General features: G+C 36.8%; 1 protein-coding gene across 2 annotated transcripts in view; it reads left to right on the forward strand.

Moving 5' to 3' along the window:
• Positions 1 to 14,131, forward strand: part of eIF1A (eukaryotic translation initiation factor 1A) — a 90,753-nt gene extending 76,622 nt beyond the window's left edge. For both annotated transcript variants that reach the window (XM_067758323.1, XM_067758325.1), the window contains exon 3: positions 13,310 to 14,131. In XM_067758323.1, the coding sequence (XP_067614424.1) occupies positions 13,310 to 13,552 (243 nt within the window). In that variant the 3' untranslated portion in view covers positions 13,553 to 14,131. The remainder of the gene's footprint in view (positions 1 to 13,309) is intronic.
• The last annotated feature ends 3,667 nt before the right edge of the window (positions 14,132 to 17,798 follow it).

Consider the following 17,798-nt stretch of genomic DNA (forward strand, 5'->3'; position numbering starts at 1 on the left):
AGGCAACAGATAAGAGCGAAAAATATTACTCACACATACACACGCATATAATTAGAAGACAAATGTAAATACCAGATACATAAAAGAGAAATAAATAGGCAGTAGTTTTAAAAGGCTGTTCGTGAAGGGTCTAGACCCTTGGAGAGATATGCGAACGAGGCAACAGAGAGTATAAAAGCAGCTCAAGCTGAGGAATATCAGTTTGAGTTTGATTTAAACACGCTATAAGTGAAGTATGCGATTATTGTAATTGTGAAGTACTAAATAAAGACCATTTTGCCATACTGAATATCGGAGTTATTTATTTGACAATTCAGCGATTCGAACGTTAACAGAAGGTGCATAAATATCAGGAATTTCCTAAATTTCGTTACAATATATAAATTTCGTTTCACGTTGTTTATCCGCGATTGATGGGATAGCTTTCCAGTGAAGTTTTTTTTTTTCCGGGAAGTGAACCAGAGACCGATTTATTCGAACAAATTCTATTCACGCTTCGATTTGCCTGAAATTTTGTATATAGGTAGCCCTTTGCCTAGATTAGTATTTATGACACTTTTTTTCTGGAAATGGAGCAGCGACCGACTGGGACTGGGAGCGGCACTGGAACTGGGACTTGGACTTTGGGTGGGACTGGGCCTGGGAAAAAAGATGGAGAAGAACTATAGAGAAGAGATAGAAGGAAGGAGAAAGAGGTACAATTAGACGAATACAGAGAGATATGGATTGTGGAGCGGAAAAGAAGTGAGGGAAAGACGGAAAGGGAGAAAGAGACGCAGAAAAAGAGAAAGGCAGAGGAAAGAGTGAATACAAAGATAAGAAAAAGGGGGGAGAGAGGGGAAGGTACAATAAGAGGTAAAAACTACTTAAAAGTTATGCAGATAGACCAAAGCTAGGGCAGAGCAACGCGTTGCAACGTCTGCCGGGTCTGCTAGTTATTAGTATAAAATTTAGATATATGTCAGATCAGTTGTAAATATATGCTATATATAAAACTTGTTGGAATAAAGTTTTTGCCAGTTACCTTTGTTTTGTTTTGTTATATTAAAAATATAGCAAAATGTGAAATATTTCAGTTAAAGAGGACATTGACAAGACGCAGAGAATAGTAGCAAAATAATTGCAAATATTCAAAAATAATAAGTATACACAAAAATAATTTCCGAAACGATTCCATGAATATTTAACTGGAAAAGAGTGTTGCGAACTTTCTGAATGTATGTAAATCCAAAGTGTAATTTTACATTTCTAGACCGTTTGCCATTTAAACGTTCTTCGGACAAAGAGGATAAATTATAATAAGAGCCACCAGTTTGCTACGACTGGCGAGTAACTCGGTGGAAATAAAAAAAATGGATGCCGAATGTTTTCTATAATACAAAAAATTTATGCCGAAAATTTTCTATAATTGTCTTCCATTTATTCATGCGGTGTAGCCATCTTGTGCAACTGTGATTTTTGGAAAGAGAATTAATTAATTAATTAAATACAGTCATAAAAATAAACACAAATACCCCACCAAAATGTATAGAATACATTTTATGCACATCTCGCCCAAAACAAACCAGCGACTACCTCATAGAAAACATCTTGTTTTAACTTATCCTCTTTGCTTCGGATGTACGCTTTGCTAGTCAATTGCCATTCAATCATTTGTACTTAGAGATCATCAGCATTTACAATCGATTATTTGGCTAATAGACTACTCGAGTAGCAACTTTTGCAGTGATTGAAAATCGACTAGCTAGCTATGTTTGCAAAGTTTCAATTGATCTAATGGCACTTTTGAGTGGTCATAAGGTCAGGACCTTATGTCCGTTGACCCTATGTCACTTCGTGATAAAATAATTGTATTGTCATTTGTTCTTGATACATTTGTAAAGTTTCGACTAATCTTAATGGCATTAGAAGTGTTCATGAGGTCAATTGATCTTATGTACGTTGAATTGAAGTCACCTCAGAATCAAATTATTTTATTGTCATGGATCCTTGATACGTGTGCAAAGTTAAAACTGGCTTTATGGCCATTTAAAGTGGTCATAAGGTCAATTGACCTTGTGTCCGTTGAGCTTATGCCACCCCACCATCAAATTATTGTATTGTCATCGGTCTTTGATAAGTGTGGGTCAAACTGGAGTCCAAAGGAATCGGTTACATACAAACATACAGGTGAAGCTAATATAAGGATTTTAAATTGAGAAATTCTCAATCAATCTAACTGATTTTTCTGTTATCAGAACTGATTTCATTTCTAATTTCAACAGCGAAACACCTGTCAATATTAAGCAAACGCAACAGCTAATTTTAAAAAGAAAATACATTCACGGCCCTCACCACTTTGTTCTTATGCCTATTGTGCCACATAAATACTTGTAAGTTAACAAAGCAGAGCCAGACCACCGTGGTGTGCTGGCAGCGTTCTACGCCTAATACACCGAAAATCCTGGGTTCAAGACCTGAAAAAAACTACATCTAAATCTTTAGAAAACATTTTTATACTCAGCTGAGCAGAGCTCACAGAGTATATTAATTTTGTTCGAATTTGCATAAGCTAATCGAGATAGATATATACCTCTATATGTGACCCGGTCTATGACTTGTGACTCAAAAAAAAAAAGAAGAGCACAAACGTCCTGAAGAAATGCATTGTTTATCTTTAACAGCTGTTTCTCGCAATTTCTTTTTTGAGTCATAAGCCACCTTTTCGCACCACACGATAACTTCAGTAAATTTTGAAGTATCTTAATGAGATTTGGTATGTAAGTTCCAGGGCACTCATCTCAGATCGCTTTTTAAAATGACGGAAATCGGACTATAACCACCCCACTTTTTCGATATCGAAAATTTCGAAAAACCGAAAAAGTGCGATAATTCATTGCCAAAGACGTATAAAGCGATAAAACTTGGTAAATGGGTTGACCTTATGACGCAGAATAAACAATTAGTAAAATTTTGGACAATGGGCGTGGCACCGCCTATTTTTAAAAGAAGGTAATTTCAAAGTTTTGCAAGCTGTAATTTAGCAGCTGAGAATGTAATGTTCGGTTACACCCGAACTTAGCCTTCCTTACTTGTGAACACGTAAAGTTTTACAGGAGGCATATAAGCTGTTATGCCCTTTGTACAACTTCTTTATGCATATTGTAACGAATTTAGGGAAATTCTGCTTATTTGCAACCTTCTGCTAAAATTCGCTAGACTGTTGAATAAATCACTCCTATATTCTATATAGCAAAATGGTTTTTTATTTGATTGCTTTGGGTATAGTACAATTATAATTCACAATTAAACTTCACTTCGCACCTGATAGCGTGTTTAAATCAAACTGATTACTTACTACTCAGCTTTCGCTGCTTTTATACTCTATGTTGCCTTGTCGACCCATTTCTCCGAAGGTCTAGTAACTTCGTAAACTTCATGCTTGGTTACCAGCCATATATTTACATGTATATTTGTAGTTTATAGTTTCTCGCATAGCCATATGCGTGTGTATATGTGAGTACTACTTCGGCTGATGGTATCTCTCTGCTGCCTTGTATGTACATGTGTAAATGATGATTGATTTGTTTACGTACACACAAGTGGCTGCTTAGTATGTAATTAGGTAGGCTAGTATCACTTAGTGATATGAATATTCGTCACAATATGGTTGTATTAATGCCGAATGCATACAAAATCATTAGAAAAACACATACATTCATACGTTGGTTGCATACATGCGAAAGCACTATTCCTGCATCGATCAATAGGAATTTATATTTCATACATATGTAATTACAATAGCAATAACATTGATATGATAAGAGATGGCGCAACTTGAAGCCATCTACTCGGATTATATGGACCATTAATACACGCACAATCTTACCGTTTTGGTCGAACCCCACCATCCTGAAAATCTCGTCACAACAGTTCAATGATGGCGAAGCATCCTGGGACAAACGGTCGGCGGTCGTCATTAATCCTCTATATATTCCAAGGCGGCCACCGTGGTGTGATGGTAGCGTGCTCCGCCTGTCACACCGTATGCCCTGGGTTCGCACCCCGGGCAAAACAACATCAAAATTTTAGAAATAAGGTTTTTCAATTAGAAGAAAATTTTTCTAAGCGGGTCGCCCCTCGGCAGCGTTTGGCAAGCGCTCCGGGTGTATTTCTGTCATGAAAATCTCTCAGTGAAAACTCGTCTGCCTTGCAGATGCGGTTCGGAGTCGGCATAAAACATGTAGGTCCCGTCCGGCCAATTTGTAGGGAAAATCAAGAGGAGCACGACGCAAATTGGAAGAGAAGCTCGGCCTTAGATCTCTTCGGAGGTTATCGCGCCTTACATTTATTTATTTTTTTTTATATTCCAATTTTATTGCTCCAAGTTGCCCAATCCCTCATCAGTTATTCATATCATGGAGTTCTTTTCGAAAAAAGAATTGCACATACATTTAATAAATACGAATAAATTTTTCAACACAGAAAAATCATCCTGCATGCATACAATTTATTTCAGCTGGGTACTACCCTACCAACCATGAGTGGATACAAATTTGGGTAATCATATATTGACACTACCCAAAAAATTGGATAATTAGTTGGATAATTTTTTTAAGCGAGGTGCCGATATTATCCATGGTGAACGTGTGATTTTCCATCCTTATCACACTTATTCAAAAGCAACATATGGGAAAACGTATAGCTTCCCTCCTCTAATAAAAAAATTGCATACTTTCGGGGGAGTGACAGCAAGCCAGGGCTGCCACCCGAACGAATACTATATCCAAAAAACATCAATATAATTTTAATACTCTTTTTTAAATTTTTATATTTAATCGAAAATTTCAAAATACAACAAATAAAACATTTGAAAAACTTTACATATATCTGACGATATATATCTAGAAAAGAAACTTATATATAATTAAAAAAAAATTTATTATAATAATAAATCCATTGAAAATACAAACATTAATAAATTTATTTTATTAAAAATAAAATAGTTACGGTATAAGGAAATTAAAAAAATGAAATAAAATTAAAATTGCAATTAAATAAAATAAAATAAAACAAAATAATATGAAATAAAACAAACTAAAATAAAATAAGATAAAATAAAATAAAATGAATTAAAATAAAACAAAATAACATAAAATATAATAAAATAAAACAGAATTAAATAAAATAATGTAAATTAAATTAAAATAAAATATATTAAAATAAAATAAATTAAAATAAAACAAACTAACATAAAATAAAATTTAATTAAAATTAAATAAAATTAAAAATAAAATAAAATACAAGTAAAATATGTATATTAAAATAAAATAAAAGAAAATAAATTAAAATAAAATATATTAAATTAAAATAAAACAAAATAACATAAAATATAATAAAATAAAATAATGTAAATTAAATTAAAATTAAATTAAAAACAAAGTAAAGTAAACTAAAAATAAATATATAAACCAAAATAAATTAAAATAAAATAAAATAAATTGAAATAAAACAAAATAAAATAAAATAATGTAAATTAAATTAAAATAACATAGAATATAATAAAATAAAATAATAAAACTGAATGTTTTTAGTGACCTTTTTATATGTAAATATGTTGAACTTTAGCTGGCTCGAGGTCAATAAAACTATGTTGAATAAAACCACAGGTTTAACCGAAATATATTGGAATAAATAAGTTAAAAAACCTGTGGTTTTATTCAACGTAGTTTTATTGACCTCGAGCCAGCTAAAGTTCAACATAAAATAATAAAATCTATAAAATAGAATAAAATAAAATTAAAAATAAAATAAAATAAAATAAATTAAAATAAAACAAAGTACTATAAAAAAGAAATAAAACAAATTAAATTAAATAAATTTAAAAATTAAATAATTTAAATTAAAATAAAATAAAACGAAATAAGATAAAATAAAGCAAAATTAAATAAAAAATAAAAGAATGAATTTAAACCAAACCTAATTGAAAAAAATAAAATAAATAAAAAAACAACACAATTAAACAAATTGGTACTACAAAGTTAAAACAAAACAAAGCGTAGATAATTCTCCATAGTCCTTAACTCAATTCAGGAATTTGCTTCTTCCTATTCTGGTCCACGGTGGTATTTAGAGGATTTCTGTTGCGTATGCAAAAATAATAGAGCCTCACTCTGGTTCTGCTCGCTGCATTGTCTGCAATTGAAGACACCTCTGGGTTTGGTTTCTTGCGCCAATTAGCAGCTTCAGCTTCAAATTTTCCAGTAAATTTCATGCCTTTTTAAAATTGAAAGTGAACCTTTTGTTTAAAAGGATATCAGTTGAATTGTCAATACCGCCCAAATAACTACACTGGAAAAAGTAGATAGGGATTAGGGTAATTCTTTACTTTAGCTCACAACTACTAAAACCCGACCAAAAATATCGGGAGAGGTGTAAAAAGACGCGTTTTGATCCCAGGACCACGAATCCGAGAGCGGAAATTCAAAATTTTATTTCCGTCGAAAGTTATTTCTAAAAAACCGAAAAATGGCCCCGGAGCGCTCCGAAGCCGGGGGTGGGATCCATAGTATTTTTGCGCAGAACACCTTTCTGCATTGGCGGCCTTCGGCCACGCTTATAAAAATTACCCTGTGTGGTCCAACACCGGTTTGGAGACCAAAACTATATCCGCGCAAAACACTTTTACCCACAGTTTTTCTTGTGAGCACAACAAAATCATCAAAACAACAACAACCACATTAAAATTTTCAATTTTGTTTGCAAATATCTCCGAAACGAAATAAAATTTTGAATTGACAAAAATATATTTTTATCAAAATAATTGATTCTAATTCGAGCTAATTGAATATCTAATTGCATTAGCAGAAGTCAATTAGATTTCTAATTGTAAAGGTAACCCAATTTTTTTTGCTAATGGCGATTAGATTTACCATTAGAATAAAAATTTCAATTATCTAATGGGAATTAGTTGAACTATTACTAATTGTTTAATGAATTAGAGAATATAAACCAATTGCATCAATTGCTAATTCTAATTGGAATTTAACATGTATGGTATGGAATTACCATATATTTTTGCGTTCTAACATAATATTACAATATTTTATCCAAACCCGAATTTTTTATTGGTGGAAATAACGTTTTTTGGTGGGAAAGAAATCTCAACGGTAAACCGCATTCCAGAATTTTCAATTCAAGAATTGTATTGTGGTTTCCCGCAAAAAGAAGCATCAGGCCACGATCCTCTTCTCAGGAATTTTCTTCAACAAATTGTTTAGAAATGTATCAGCGTCTGCGCGACGAGAAGAAAAACCCGACTTACCGCCAAGGTGTACGGAATAGATACATATCTACTAATAATAACAATTTGTGTTGATATATATCTGCGGAGATTAAGGTCTAGCTTTCCATCGAAGGCTACTTATCGTGTATTCGTTTTTCTACGAACTGGCTCACCTAAATACATATTTTGTGCCGACACAAAAATGTATCTGGTAATTCGGACGAACCTTTGGTGCCAAGGTAATGCCGATGGATATGCCAACACACTAGCTCTACACCACGCAGGCAGACTTTGACAGTTCAGCCGGTAAATGCAGCCTCCACGAACTATCATACTCCAACTGGACGATGATGTTTAGCTAAGCTGCGAAGAGCTACAGCGTTTTTGCTGACGTGGGAAGTTATGGGAAGATCTCCACTGGGTTCGGAGAAGCAGGTGGGGGAAGACTTTGATCTCTCTTGGTGCCCCCTGTTGGCGTCAGTTATCGCGAAACAGGGTTAGCTGGAGTGACTTGTTACGCAACGACCAGCATCTCCAAAACGTTTAAGCGCCAATTAAAAGATGTATCTTCCAGCCGCGAGGAAAAGGACCAAAACAAACCAAAGAATATCTCCAAGATCATTTTTTTCCGCAGCACATAGGTAGATTTTAGACATCTAGGCGGCCATAATTGAATTTCTGAAAGTTGCCACAATTACAAAAAAATCACTCCCACAGCTTAAGAATAGACAGGGGAACAATAATTCTACCCCTTCCCAGCCATCGCATACCTGGCATTAGCTGTCAAGTAATCGGAATTTAGCTATTTCTGAAACGAGTGTTTAAGTTTTTTTTAACCTATGTGAAATCGCATGTTTTAACGAGAATATTTTAAGTTTTAAGACAATTGAATTGAGCAATTGTGATGGATTCTGATATTTCAGGTAAATACTAACATTATTAATGGTGTTTGTGATTTTTAAAAGTTATAAATTGATAAAGAACCTATTTTATTTAAGATGTTAAACATTTCTTTTTATTTTTATTTTTTTATTTTTGGTGTTCAAGCCCAGTTTTGTTATGTTTCCAAGTCCGTCCAAGTGAAAATTAGTTTTGAACATGATATTTGGCACAATTAGCTCACCAACTGCATTAAATTTAGCTGCAGATACTTGCAGATAGGGGTTAGATATAGGGTTTGATACACCCTTGTTGCTGTACAACAAGAAAAATAGCCTCACTGCGCACGAATTTTTTAGTGTTACACAGTGTAATATCTATCAAAAGTCTCGTCCCGATTTTAATAAGCTGATTCATAATTCATGTTTCAAAGCCTTCGTGCTGGTGGTGCCTGATGCGGCACCTCTCTCTGCTGCTCTGTTCTTCTGAAAGGGTAGGATAGTGTATATTGATAACGTGGTTCGCCGGGCGCATCCTGGCAAAAGCGTGGATTGCCTGCTTATGCTCGTATGGATCAAACGACTGTGTTGGCAGGTGCCAGATCTCATCATAGTGCTATGGAGATGTTCCCTTAAGCCTCTTTCAGGTGGGGCTAGATCAAGCAGTTGTTTGCTAGGGTGTCCAGGTTTGTGACAACTAATTAAAAACTGTCCGCATTTCGTTATGCTGTGGCAGTTATGAGTACAGCATTTTGACAGGTCTGCATCCTTTTCCAGTGTGTGTTTTTAGGACAAGGCTACCAAACGCGTAGCACACGATTGGTTTTTACTGGTTAGCATAGTTTCTTTCTCTCCTTCCCGAGTGCCGCCGGCAAGCGACTTGAGGATTTTGCTGCGGTTGTGTATCCCGTAATTGAATCGCCGCTTGCTGACCATTCAGATAATTTGCGGTCCATCTTTTAAGAGGGAAGGAGTGCACATTCTATGTCTTGGAGTGACGTGCCGTGGTCGATGGGGTTATTTCTAGTTCAGTCCGTTATTTATCTGGGTGTTTATAGCGTTTAGCGCGGCGGTAGTGCTATGCATTTTGCGGAAGCCATGCTGATGGGAGGCTAAGCGAAAATTCGCAGTGAAATGAGGGAGAAGGACGGGTTCCCCTGTCTTCGCTACTGGTGAATGGAGTGATATCGGTTGATATGACTCATCTTTATTAGCTGGCTTCCCAGGCTTTAGTAGTGGAATTATCATTGCGTTTTGGACATAGGATCGCGAATATTAAAATTTGGCTTCTGTGAGGATATATTTGCAAAAGAAATTGAATATTTTCATGTGGCTGTTGTAATATTGTACACAGGAAAATATTTTGTGTACAAAGGGATTTGCACGGATTTAGTTTTGATCCAAACCCGTTGGTGGATCGCAGAACGCAGAAAGGTGCTCAGCACACAAAAAAATGAATAACACCCCCGGTTTCGGAGAGACCCGGGGTCATTTTAAGGGGTTTCCTTTAATATGTTTTGAACTATTGAAAATTTTTGTTTTTCGATTTCGGATTAGTGATCCTGAGACGAAAACACGTCTTTTGACACCATTCCCATTAGACGTGTATTAAGAGAGCCATGCTGTCGTATAGCATAACTCTTGCCATTTTCCACTGTTGGGAATGGCAAAGGAATTCAACGAAAGGTTGGTAGCCTACACTCTCATCGCAAAGGTGTTTCAGTATTGACATGGCTATAACGTTTGGGCCTATTGATTTAACGGGCTTGGCCTTTTTGGTGGCTTCTTCAATCTCTGTGGAGGTGATGGCAATTGGTGGCACGTCGTTTTTGTGTTTATGTGCCCGTCTGTTTGCACGACGTCTGGTCTCAAGCATTATCCACACCAAGACCAGTAAATAAAGCTGTGAAAACATATTTAAAACAATATATATCGCTATTATTAAAATTATAAAACATCTTACCATCATTTAACACAGAAAATTAGGTAAATTTTCAATAATTTTGTTGAATAAACAATTATTTTTTTGAGAATTGTCACAAGTTTGAATGATAGAAAAGTCAACACAAAATGGAATTGGAGAAAAAAAGTGATGCCGTTGCATACTTCTCTAGAAAAATTGATTTGTGTGGTTTTTAATAGAATTTATCTTCTGAATGAAAAAGTAGTTTAGCAAAGAGGCAAATTGAGTTTCAGAGTGGGAGTTCAAGATGGCGGATTAGAAAGAGAAGCTGCCAACGTCAGTCACCTTGTAATTGCATCATGCTTTAAGAGAGTGATTTTAAAATTTTTTAAAAATCAAAAAACCATTATGGCCGCCAAGAAGAGTAAATGGTTTTACCTGGTAATATTTATACCATGGTTTTGCTTTAGAAATAAAAAAACAACGTTTAAATAATGTGTTTGTATTGGCATTCGAGGTGAAAATGCCAAAAAGTGGGTAGCCATGTTTGGCAGGGTATATTATAGTTTTGTTAATTGCTTTGTCACGTTTGTTGAATATTTTTACGAAAATCGTTTATTTTATCTGTATGGCTGATATAACTTAGATGAATGTTTATGTTTTTATTATTATTGTTGTGATTTATATGATAGGTCAAGACGCTTTCGCTTTTTAATTGCGTTCAAGTTTTCATACGCAATATCTAAGCCAATAAATTAATTAAAATTTCGAATGTAACGGTGGAACAGCAATAACATGAATCCGAACAATTTCCTCGTCACACATGCCCGTAAAATGCAATTCCTTATAGTAAAGACAACCTCTCTGCCGAATTTTGTTACGATAGGTTTAACGATTTTTGATTTATGATTAATTATATTTGTAAAATTGATTTTATCACAATTGGGCGGTGCCACGCCCATTTTAAAAATTAAATTAAATTTTAATTTAAAATTTTTATCAAGAGTCTCAATATCAGTCCACACCTCAAATTTCAACATTCTACGTGTATTATTTACTAAAATATCAGGTTTTTGTGTTTTCCAAAATGTTATATATATAAAAAGTGGGCGTGGTTATCATCCGATTTCGCTGATTTTCAATACAAATCTATTCTGGGTCCAGATAAGCTCGTGTACCAAATTTGGCGAAGATATCTCAATATTGACTCAAGTTATCGTGTTAACGGACAGACAGAAATCGATTGAAGTTTGTGGTAGAGAATGTCTACAAAGAGGCTTAGTCTCACGGAGTATCCTCAATATGTTAAAAATCTTTCTATCTGAACGATGGGTTGTATGGGATATAACTATATATAGCTCCGATCAAAGTGATTTTTTCAGTACATCTTCTGTGATATATTACAATATATATCACCGAGTTTCACGTTTATACTTTCTAAATTGCGACATGAATGTCCAAGATCGTCTTATCTGAACGATCGGTTGTATGGGAGATATATGTTATAGTGGTCCGATCCTACCGGATCCGACAAATGTCTAATATAATACAAAAATACATCCTTGTGCCAAATTTCATTGAGATATCTCAAAATATGAGGGACTAGTTTGCGTTCAAACAGACAGACGGACGGACGGACAGACGGACATGGCTATATCAACTCAGTTCGTCGCCCTGATCAATTCGGTATACTTAATGGTGAGTGTATCTTCTATATTTCTCAACGTTACAAACATCGGACCAAAGTTAATATACCATTTCGTGTTCATGAAATGTTTAATAAAGAATTCAATATATAGACTAATTTATTTAGCGCTTAACCGTTTAAACGGGTTTGACGCGCCAGTCGCTTTTGCGTAGGACTAACTGGTGCTATGGCAGCCACCGTGGTGTGATGGTAGCGTGCTCCGCCTGCCACACCGTATGCCCTGGGTTCGCACCACGGGCAAAGCAAGATCAAAATTTTAGAAATAAGGTTTTTCAATTAGAAGAAAGTTTTTCTAAGCGGGGTCGCCCCTCGGCAGTGTTTGGCAAGCGCTCCGAGTGTATTTCTGCCATGAAAAGCTCTCAATGCAAACTCATCTGCCTTGCAGATGCCGTTCGGAGTCGGCATAAAACATGTAGGTCCCGTCCGGCCAATTTGTAGGGAAAATCAAGACGAGCACGACGCAAATTGGAAGAGAAGCTCGGCCTTAGATCTCTTCGGAGGTTATCGCGCCTTACATTTATTATTTTTTTTTTTATTTATAACTGGTGCTAATTGGTAACACCAAGAGAATTAAAATCGTTTACCGCCTTGTCCTTCGGAGTGATGGCGGTTCTTTTCCTCTACTTCCGTAGACTGGTTCCGATAAGAACACCTTCTTGAGTTCATCATTAAATCTTCTTCGGTACTCGCCGTCGCCAACGCGTAGAGGTATGTATGTAAATCTTTGGAAGAACTTTTCGCTCGCACACTCACAGAGCCGTCTTATCAGATGTTGTCACTCTCCATACTTCTGCACATATAGCAGGATGGGTACGGATAAGTGACTTGTAGAGCTTAATTTTTGTTGTACGAGAGAGGACTTTAAATGCGATACTAGGAAGGCCGATTGATAAGCTCCGCAGGCAATCCATCAACGCCCTCGGCCTCGCTTTTTGAATCTGGTTATTCCTATTCTGACTTCGTCCTAATCATCATCATCGGTTGCGACCTCAGGTGGTACATCGCTGTCTCCATTTAATATGGCTGAGAAGTGTTCACACCATAATCTAAGCACTGTCTGGACATTGGTTAAAAGGTCGTCGTTTTCGTTTTTATGTGAGTTTTCCCCGGACTAAAAAACTTTCGTCTATCTTTGAAGAAACCCTTAACGAAATATTTTGTTAAAGAAAACACTATTTTAGCCTAAATGTATTGAAATAATGCTGCAATGATGTATATTGGAACGATCTTCCATCATCCCTTGCCAAATTTTGTTTGGAGACAAACCGGTTTCGGCGTTGCGCCATCTTCAGTGTCGTACGAAAATTGTCTCCAAATCAAGGGATAACGGATAATCGTTTCAATATACATCAATTATCCACCCTCAACAAAACGAATCTGCGGTGGGATGGTTAAACAACCGAATTCTGGAATCAGCGGGTTTGAAACAAATTCGAGTATGAATACTATGTTTTTCAAAAGTTCGCTTAGGTAGGGAATTTTTGAAACGGAATTGTTAATGCCTTGGCCACATTATTATTAAAAAAATTAAAGCACTTCCCCTATGTCCTTTTCAGGTGTGGATCAATCAAGGCGACATTATTCTGGTCGGTCTACGTGATTATCAAGATTCAAAAGCTGATGTCATCTTGAAATATACACCAGATGAAGCGAGAAATTTGAAAACATATGGTGAATTTCCCGAATCGGTGCGCATCAATGACACAGTCACCTTTGTCGAAGACGGTTTCGATGAAGATATCGAGTTTGGTGATGAGATTAGTTCTGAAGATGATGCTGATTCTGTAGACAATATATGATTAACAAGAAATAAGCGCGAGTCTTCTAATCAACAAGAAGAAGAATCAAGTAAAATTAAAACTTGAAAATAATGATGTTATGTATTGGTAACAAAATCTAGTTGAATATACAAAAAATTTAAATCAAGAAAAGTTAAAAGAATCAAAGTTAATACCATAAACACAAACAGAAATAGTAACAGCAGCAACATACAAGCAGCAAGCAAGAGGAGTACAGAACTCCCTCAAAGCAAAAAGAGGAAGAGCTGGGGTTTACCATTTCAAAATGTCATGAAATTCATTGTTTTATACGTCATTGAATAAAAGGCGAGAACGATAAAAATAAGATAAATTGCCATTGTAAATTTTGAAACCTGGCCTATTATCATTTTTAAAACTCAAAATGCTCGAAATCTTTAGAACAAAAGCAACATTTGCAAACCTGCATCCAATCGGAAGATATTTACAAGAAACAACTAAACTATTCTTAAATAACAGTAAATAATATAAACTTCTTTGAAAAGAGTTAGATCTTTAGTTGAAAAAATCTAAAATTAATTTAAAAAATTTAAAGTTTCAATAAAACAAACCAAAACTGAATACGCGCATTATTTAAAGCAGTGACGAGGGAATATTTATTTCAGAATTGTGTGAATAAAATATAAAAATGGGCCGGACCTATTCGTCCGCAAAATTCATTACACAAATTTCCGAAATGTATTCTTCATTTTTTATACTCAGCGTACTTTGCACACAGAGTATATTAACTTTGATTGGATAACGGTAGGTTGTACAGGTATAAAGGAATCGAGATAGATATAGACTTCCATATATCAAAATCATCAGCGTCGAAAAAAATTTGATTGATCCATGTCCGTCCGTCTGTCCGTTAACACGATAACTTGAGTAAATATGGAGATATCTTCACCAAATTTGGTACACGAGCTTATCTGGACCCAGAATAGATTGCTATTGAAAATGAGCGAAATCGGATGTTAACCACGCCCACTTTTTATATACATAACATTTTGGAAACACAAAAAACCTTTAGTAAATAATACACCTAGAATGTTGAAATTTTACATGTGGACTTATATTGAGACTTGATAAAAATTTGAAAAACATTTTTAAAATGGGCGTGGCACCGCCCAATTGTGATAAAATCAATTTTACAAATATTATTAACCATAAATCAAAAATCGTTAAACCTATCGGCAGAGAGGTTGCCTTTACTATAAGGAATGCTTGGAAGAAAAATTTACGAAATCGGTTAAGGACCACACCCACTTTTATATAAAAGATTTTTAAATTGGTCGCGGACGTATAAAATAAACTATATCTTTGCAAAAAAAAGCTTTATAACAATGGTATTTCATTTCCCAAGTGGAATTATAGCAGTAAATAGGAAAAACTTCAAATTAAAAAAATGGGCGTGGCACCGCTCCTTTTATGACTAAGCAATTTTCTATGTTTCGGGAGCCATAACTCGAAGTAAAATTAACGGATCGTAATAAAATTGGGTACACAAATTTTCCTTATAGCAGAAAATATTTCTAGTAAAAATGGACGGAATCGGTTAAGGACCACGGCAACTTAGATATAAAACAAATTAAAGCGTCGTAGACTAGAATAATAAGCTATAACTTAGCAAAAAATAGTTTTGAATCAATGATATTTCACTTTTCAAGTTTTATTGTAAGAGGAAATGGGGAGACATTTTTTGTAAACGAGCGGTGCCACGTGTTATGTAGAAAAGTAATTTATCTGAAATGAAATGTACAATTGAAGCTCACGCTGAGTATATAATGTTCGGTTACACCCAAACTTAGACAACCTTATTTATTTACTTTTGCTGTTTTTCTTCATTATATTTCATTCTGGGGGAATGCATGTCAACTTACATATATAGAGCTAAATTCAACCTTTGTCCATTCGTAAAGAATTGTCAGACTTCGATAAAAATTTTAAAGGGTTGGAACTGTATTGTATATTCTTAGACCATTTTGGGACTCATTCGTAAACATTTCGGAATGCTTTCAGAATCATTTCGTGACTATATCAGAACCAATACGGAAAAATGTCAGGATCGCTTGCAAATTAATTTTAGGTATCGAAATGATTTCGGGACAGTCATCGAATCCCTGCAGAATCATTTCGGGACGAATTCGGAACAATTTCAGGATCATTTCGGCACAACTTCTGGATCATTTCAAAACCATTTTAGGACTGTTACAGGATCGCTTCGGGGTGATTTTAGGTATAATCTCGGGACAACTCTTGGATCATTTCAAGACTATACGGAACCATTTCGGGACAGTTACATGATCGTTTCAGGACATATTCTGGATCATTCCGATACCATTTCAAGACTTTTATAGGATCGCTTCGAGATTCTTTTAAGTATCATTTCGGGACAACTCATAGATCTGGAAACTGTGGTACCTAAAATGGTCCCGAAACAGTTTCCAAATGCCGCGGGTATATTCTAAGCCCCTTAGCCCGCTGGGGTTATCCGTAGTGCGGTAAAAAAAAAACGACAGTAAAAACGGTACACTTCCGTTTGTTTTTTCACAACACTTACGGATAAGCCCAGCGGGTTAAGTTGCTTAGAATCTACTCGCTACAGGTATGCTTGTCGTAAAAGGCGACTAAAATACCCAAATGATTCAAGAGGTTATGTGGCGCAACCCTTTCAACGGGTTGCCAGCGTAATTTATAGCTTCTCCAACCCAATTGTCAACCTTACCTATCCGTGGCAAATTCTGCTTCTTTAGCAGCCGAGGCTCTGTCATGTAAATTTTTAAGAGACATTACTATTACTTCTGGTTGGCACAAATCCCCAACTGAACCCTCCAAGAGGGTGCCGACTGGTAATGGACACTACAGTATTGTGCCTGTGCGATGTCAGGACGGTGCCCAGCTAAGATCAGGAATCAGAGCTGTGTGCCTGACTCATTAATGGTCTGGTTATACGGAAATGGTTTCTGGGGTATCTTTCTATTACTTTTTCTTTCCTGTTTCCTTTCCTTCTCGGGGCTGGATCAAGGCGTTATGCGTTTCCGTGCCGAGGATCAGCCAGGCTGGAGGCCCCTAAATAGCCCAGTCGCGAACGGAGCCCTCCTGGCACCAGGTCGCACCAGGTTGTATGAAGACCTTACCCGGGTATTGCGGATCTCTTCCCGGGTGGACGTTCCTTTTCTCCGCCACTCGTGGCAATATGCATAGAAACCAACAACAAAAAAACGCGAAAGCAACAAAACCAATAGAGACTGGCGCTCTTCAAAAGCCGGGAGGGCCTCTGCCCACCACAGCAGTAACTAGTGCGATGCAGGGTCATTCTAACCGTCAGACGATAGCTAAAAAAGGGAATGGTTCAGGACCAGTTGCGATGCCGGGTCAGAACCCTCTCCCCAACAAAACTTGCGGCAGTGAGGCAGGGCAAAGGGGTGTTCCCCGGGATACACCTGACACGAGCAGATACACAGTAGGTGTGCAGAATGCAGCCTCAGTTGAAGCTGGTACGCAGGCCCCGCGTGGCCCACCACCGACACCCATGGCCTTCATGAAGCCAAATGAGCAGCCAAACCCCAGTGAAATTGGATATAAGCACAGGAAAGCGGCTGCAAGGTCTCTAACCAGATCCGCACGTATGCCAGACCTCGTGAGTAGAGCGGAAAGCGACAACGTGGGAGAAATCCCGGCTGAAATTAAATGGGCGAAAGAGGTGATACCGGACTTTCGTCTGGCAGAAGAGAGGGAGCCACAAGCGGCAACCAAAAGGGCAAGGCCGGCGGAAGTAGTGCCTACCAAATCAAAGAGGCCGAAGGTGCATGGGCGCTCTTTTGCAGAAGTGATCAAGGACAAAATCCTGCTACGTGTCCTTGACGACAATCAGGAAGACAGTCAAGAAGGACAAATGGAAATGGGTGAAGAGCGAGCTGTCAAACATTACCCTGGATGTGCTTATGCGCAATCCTGGACCGCCACCGGTATGCAAGGACGCCGGGTGGTTCCAGGGCAGCATCAAGGTTGTGGCATGCGGAGACGAGAGGTCCGCAGCTATCTACAAAAAGGCGATAGAATCCGTGGGTGAAGTCTATCCTGGATCGAAGCTCAGGGCGGTTGACTTCAAAGATATACCGTGACGGCCACGAGCAAGTGTGTGGCTACCGGCAAAACCAGCTGAACCGGAGAGAATACTCAATATGATAAGGATTCTCAACCCGACGCTCCCAGCCGCCAACTGGAGAGTTGTCAACGTGGGGAA

The sequence above is a fragment of the Eurosta solidaginis genome, chromosome 1 (assembly GCF_040869045.1).
Source record: "Eurosta solidaginis isolate ZX-2024a chromosome 1, ASM4086904v1, whole genome shotgun sequence".
Lineage (NCBI taxonomy): Eukaryota > Metazoa > Arthropoda > Insecta > Diptera > Tephritidae > Eurosta > Eurosta solidaginis.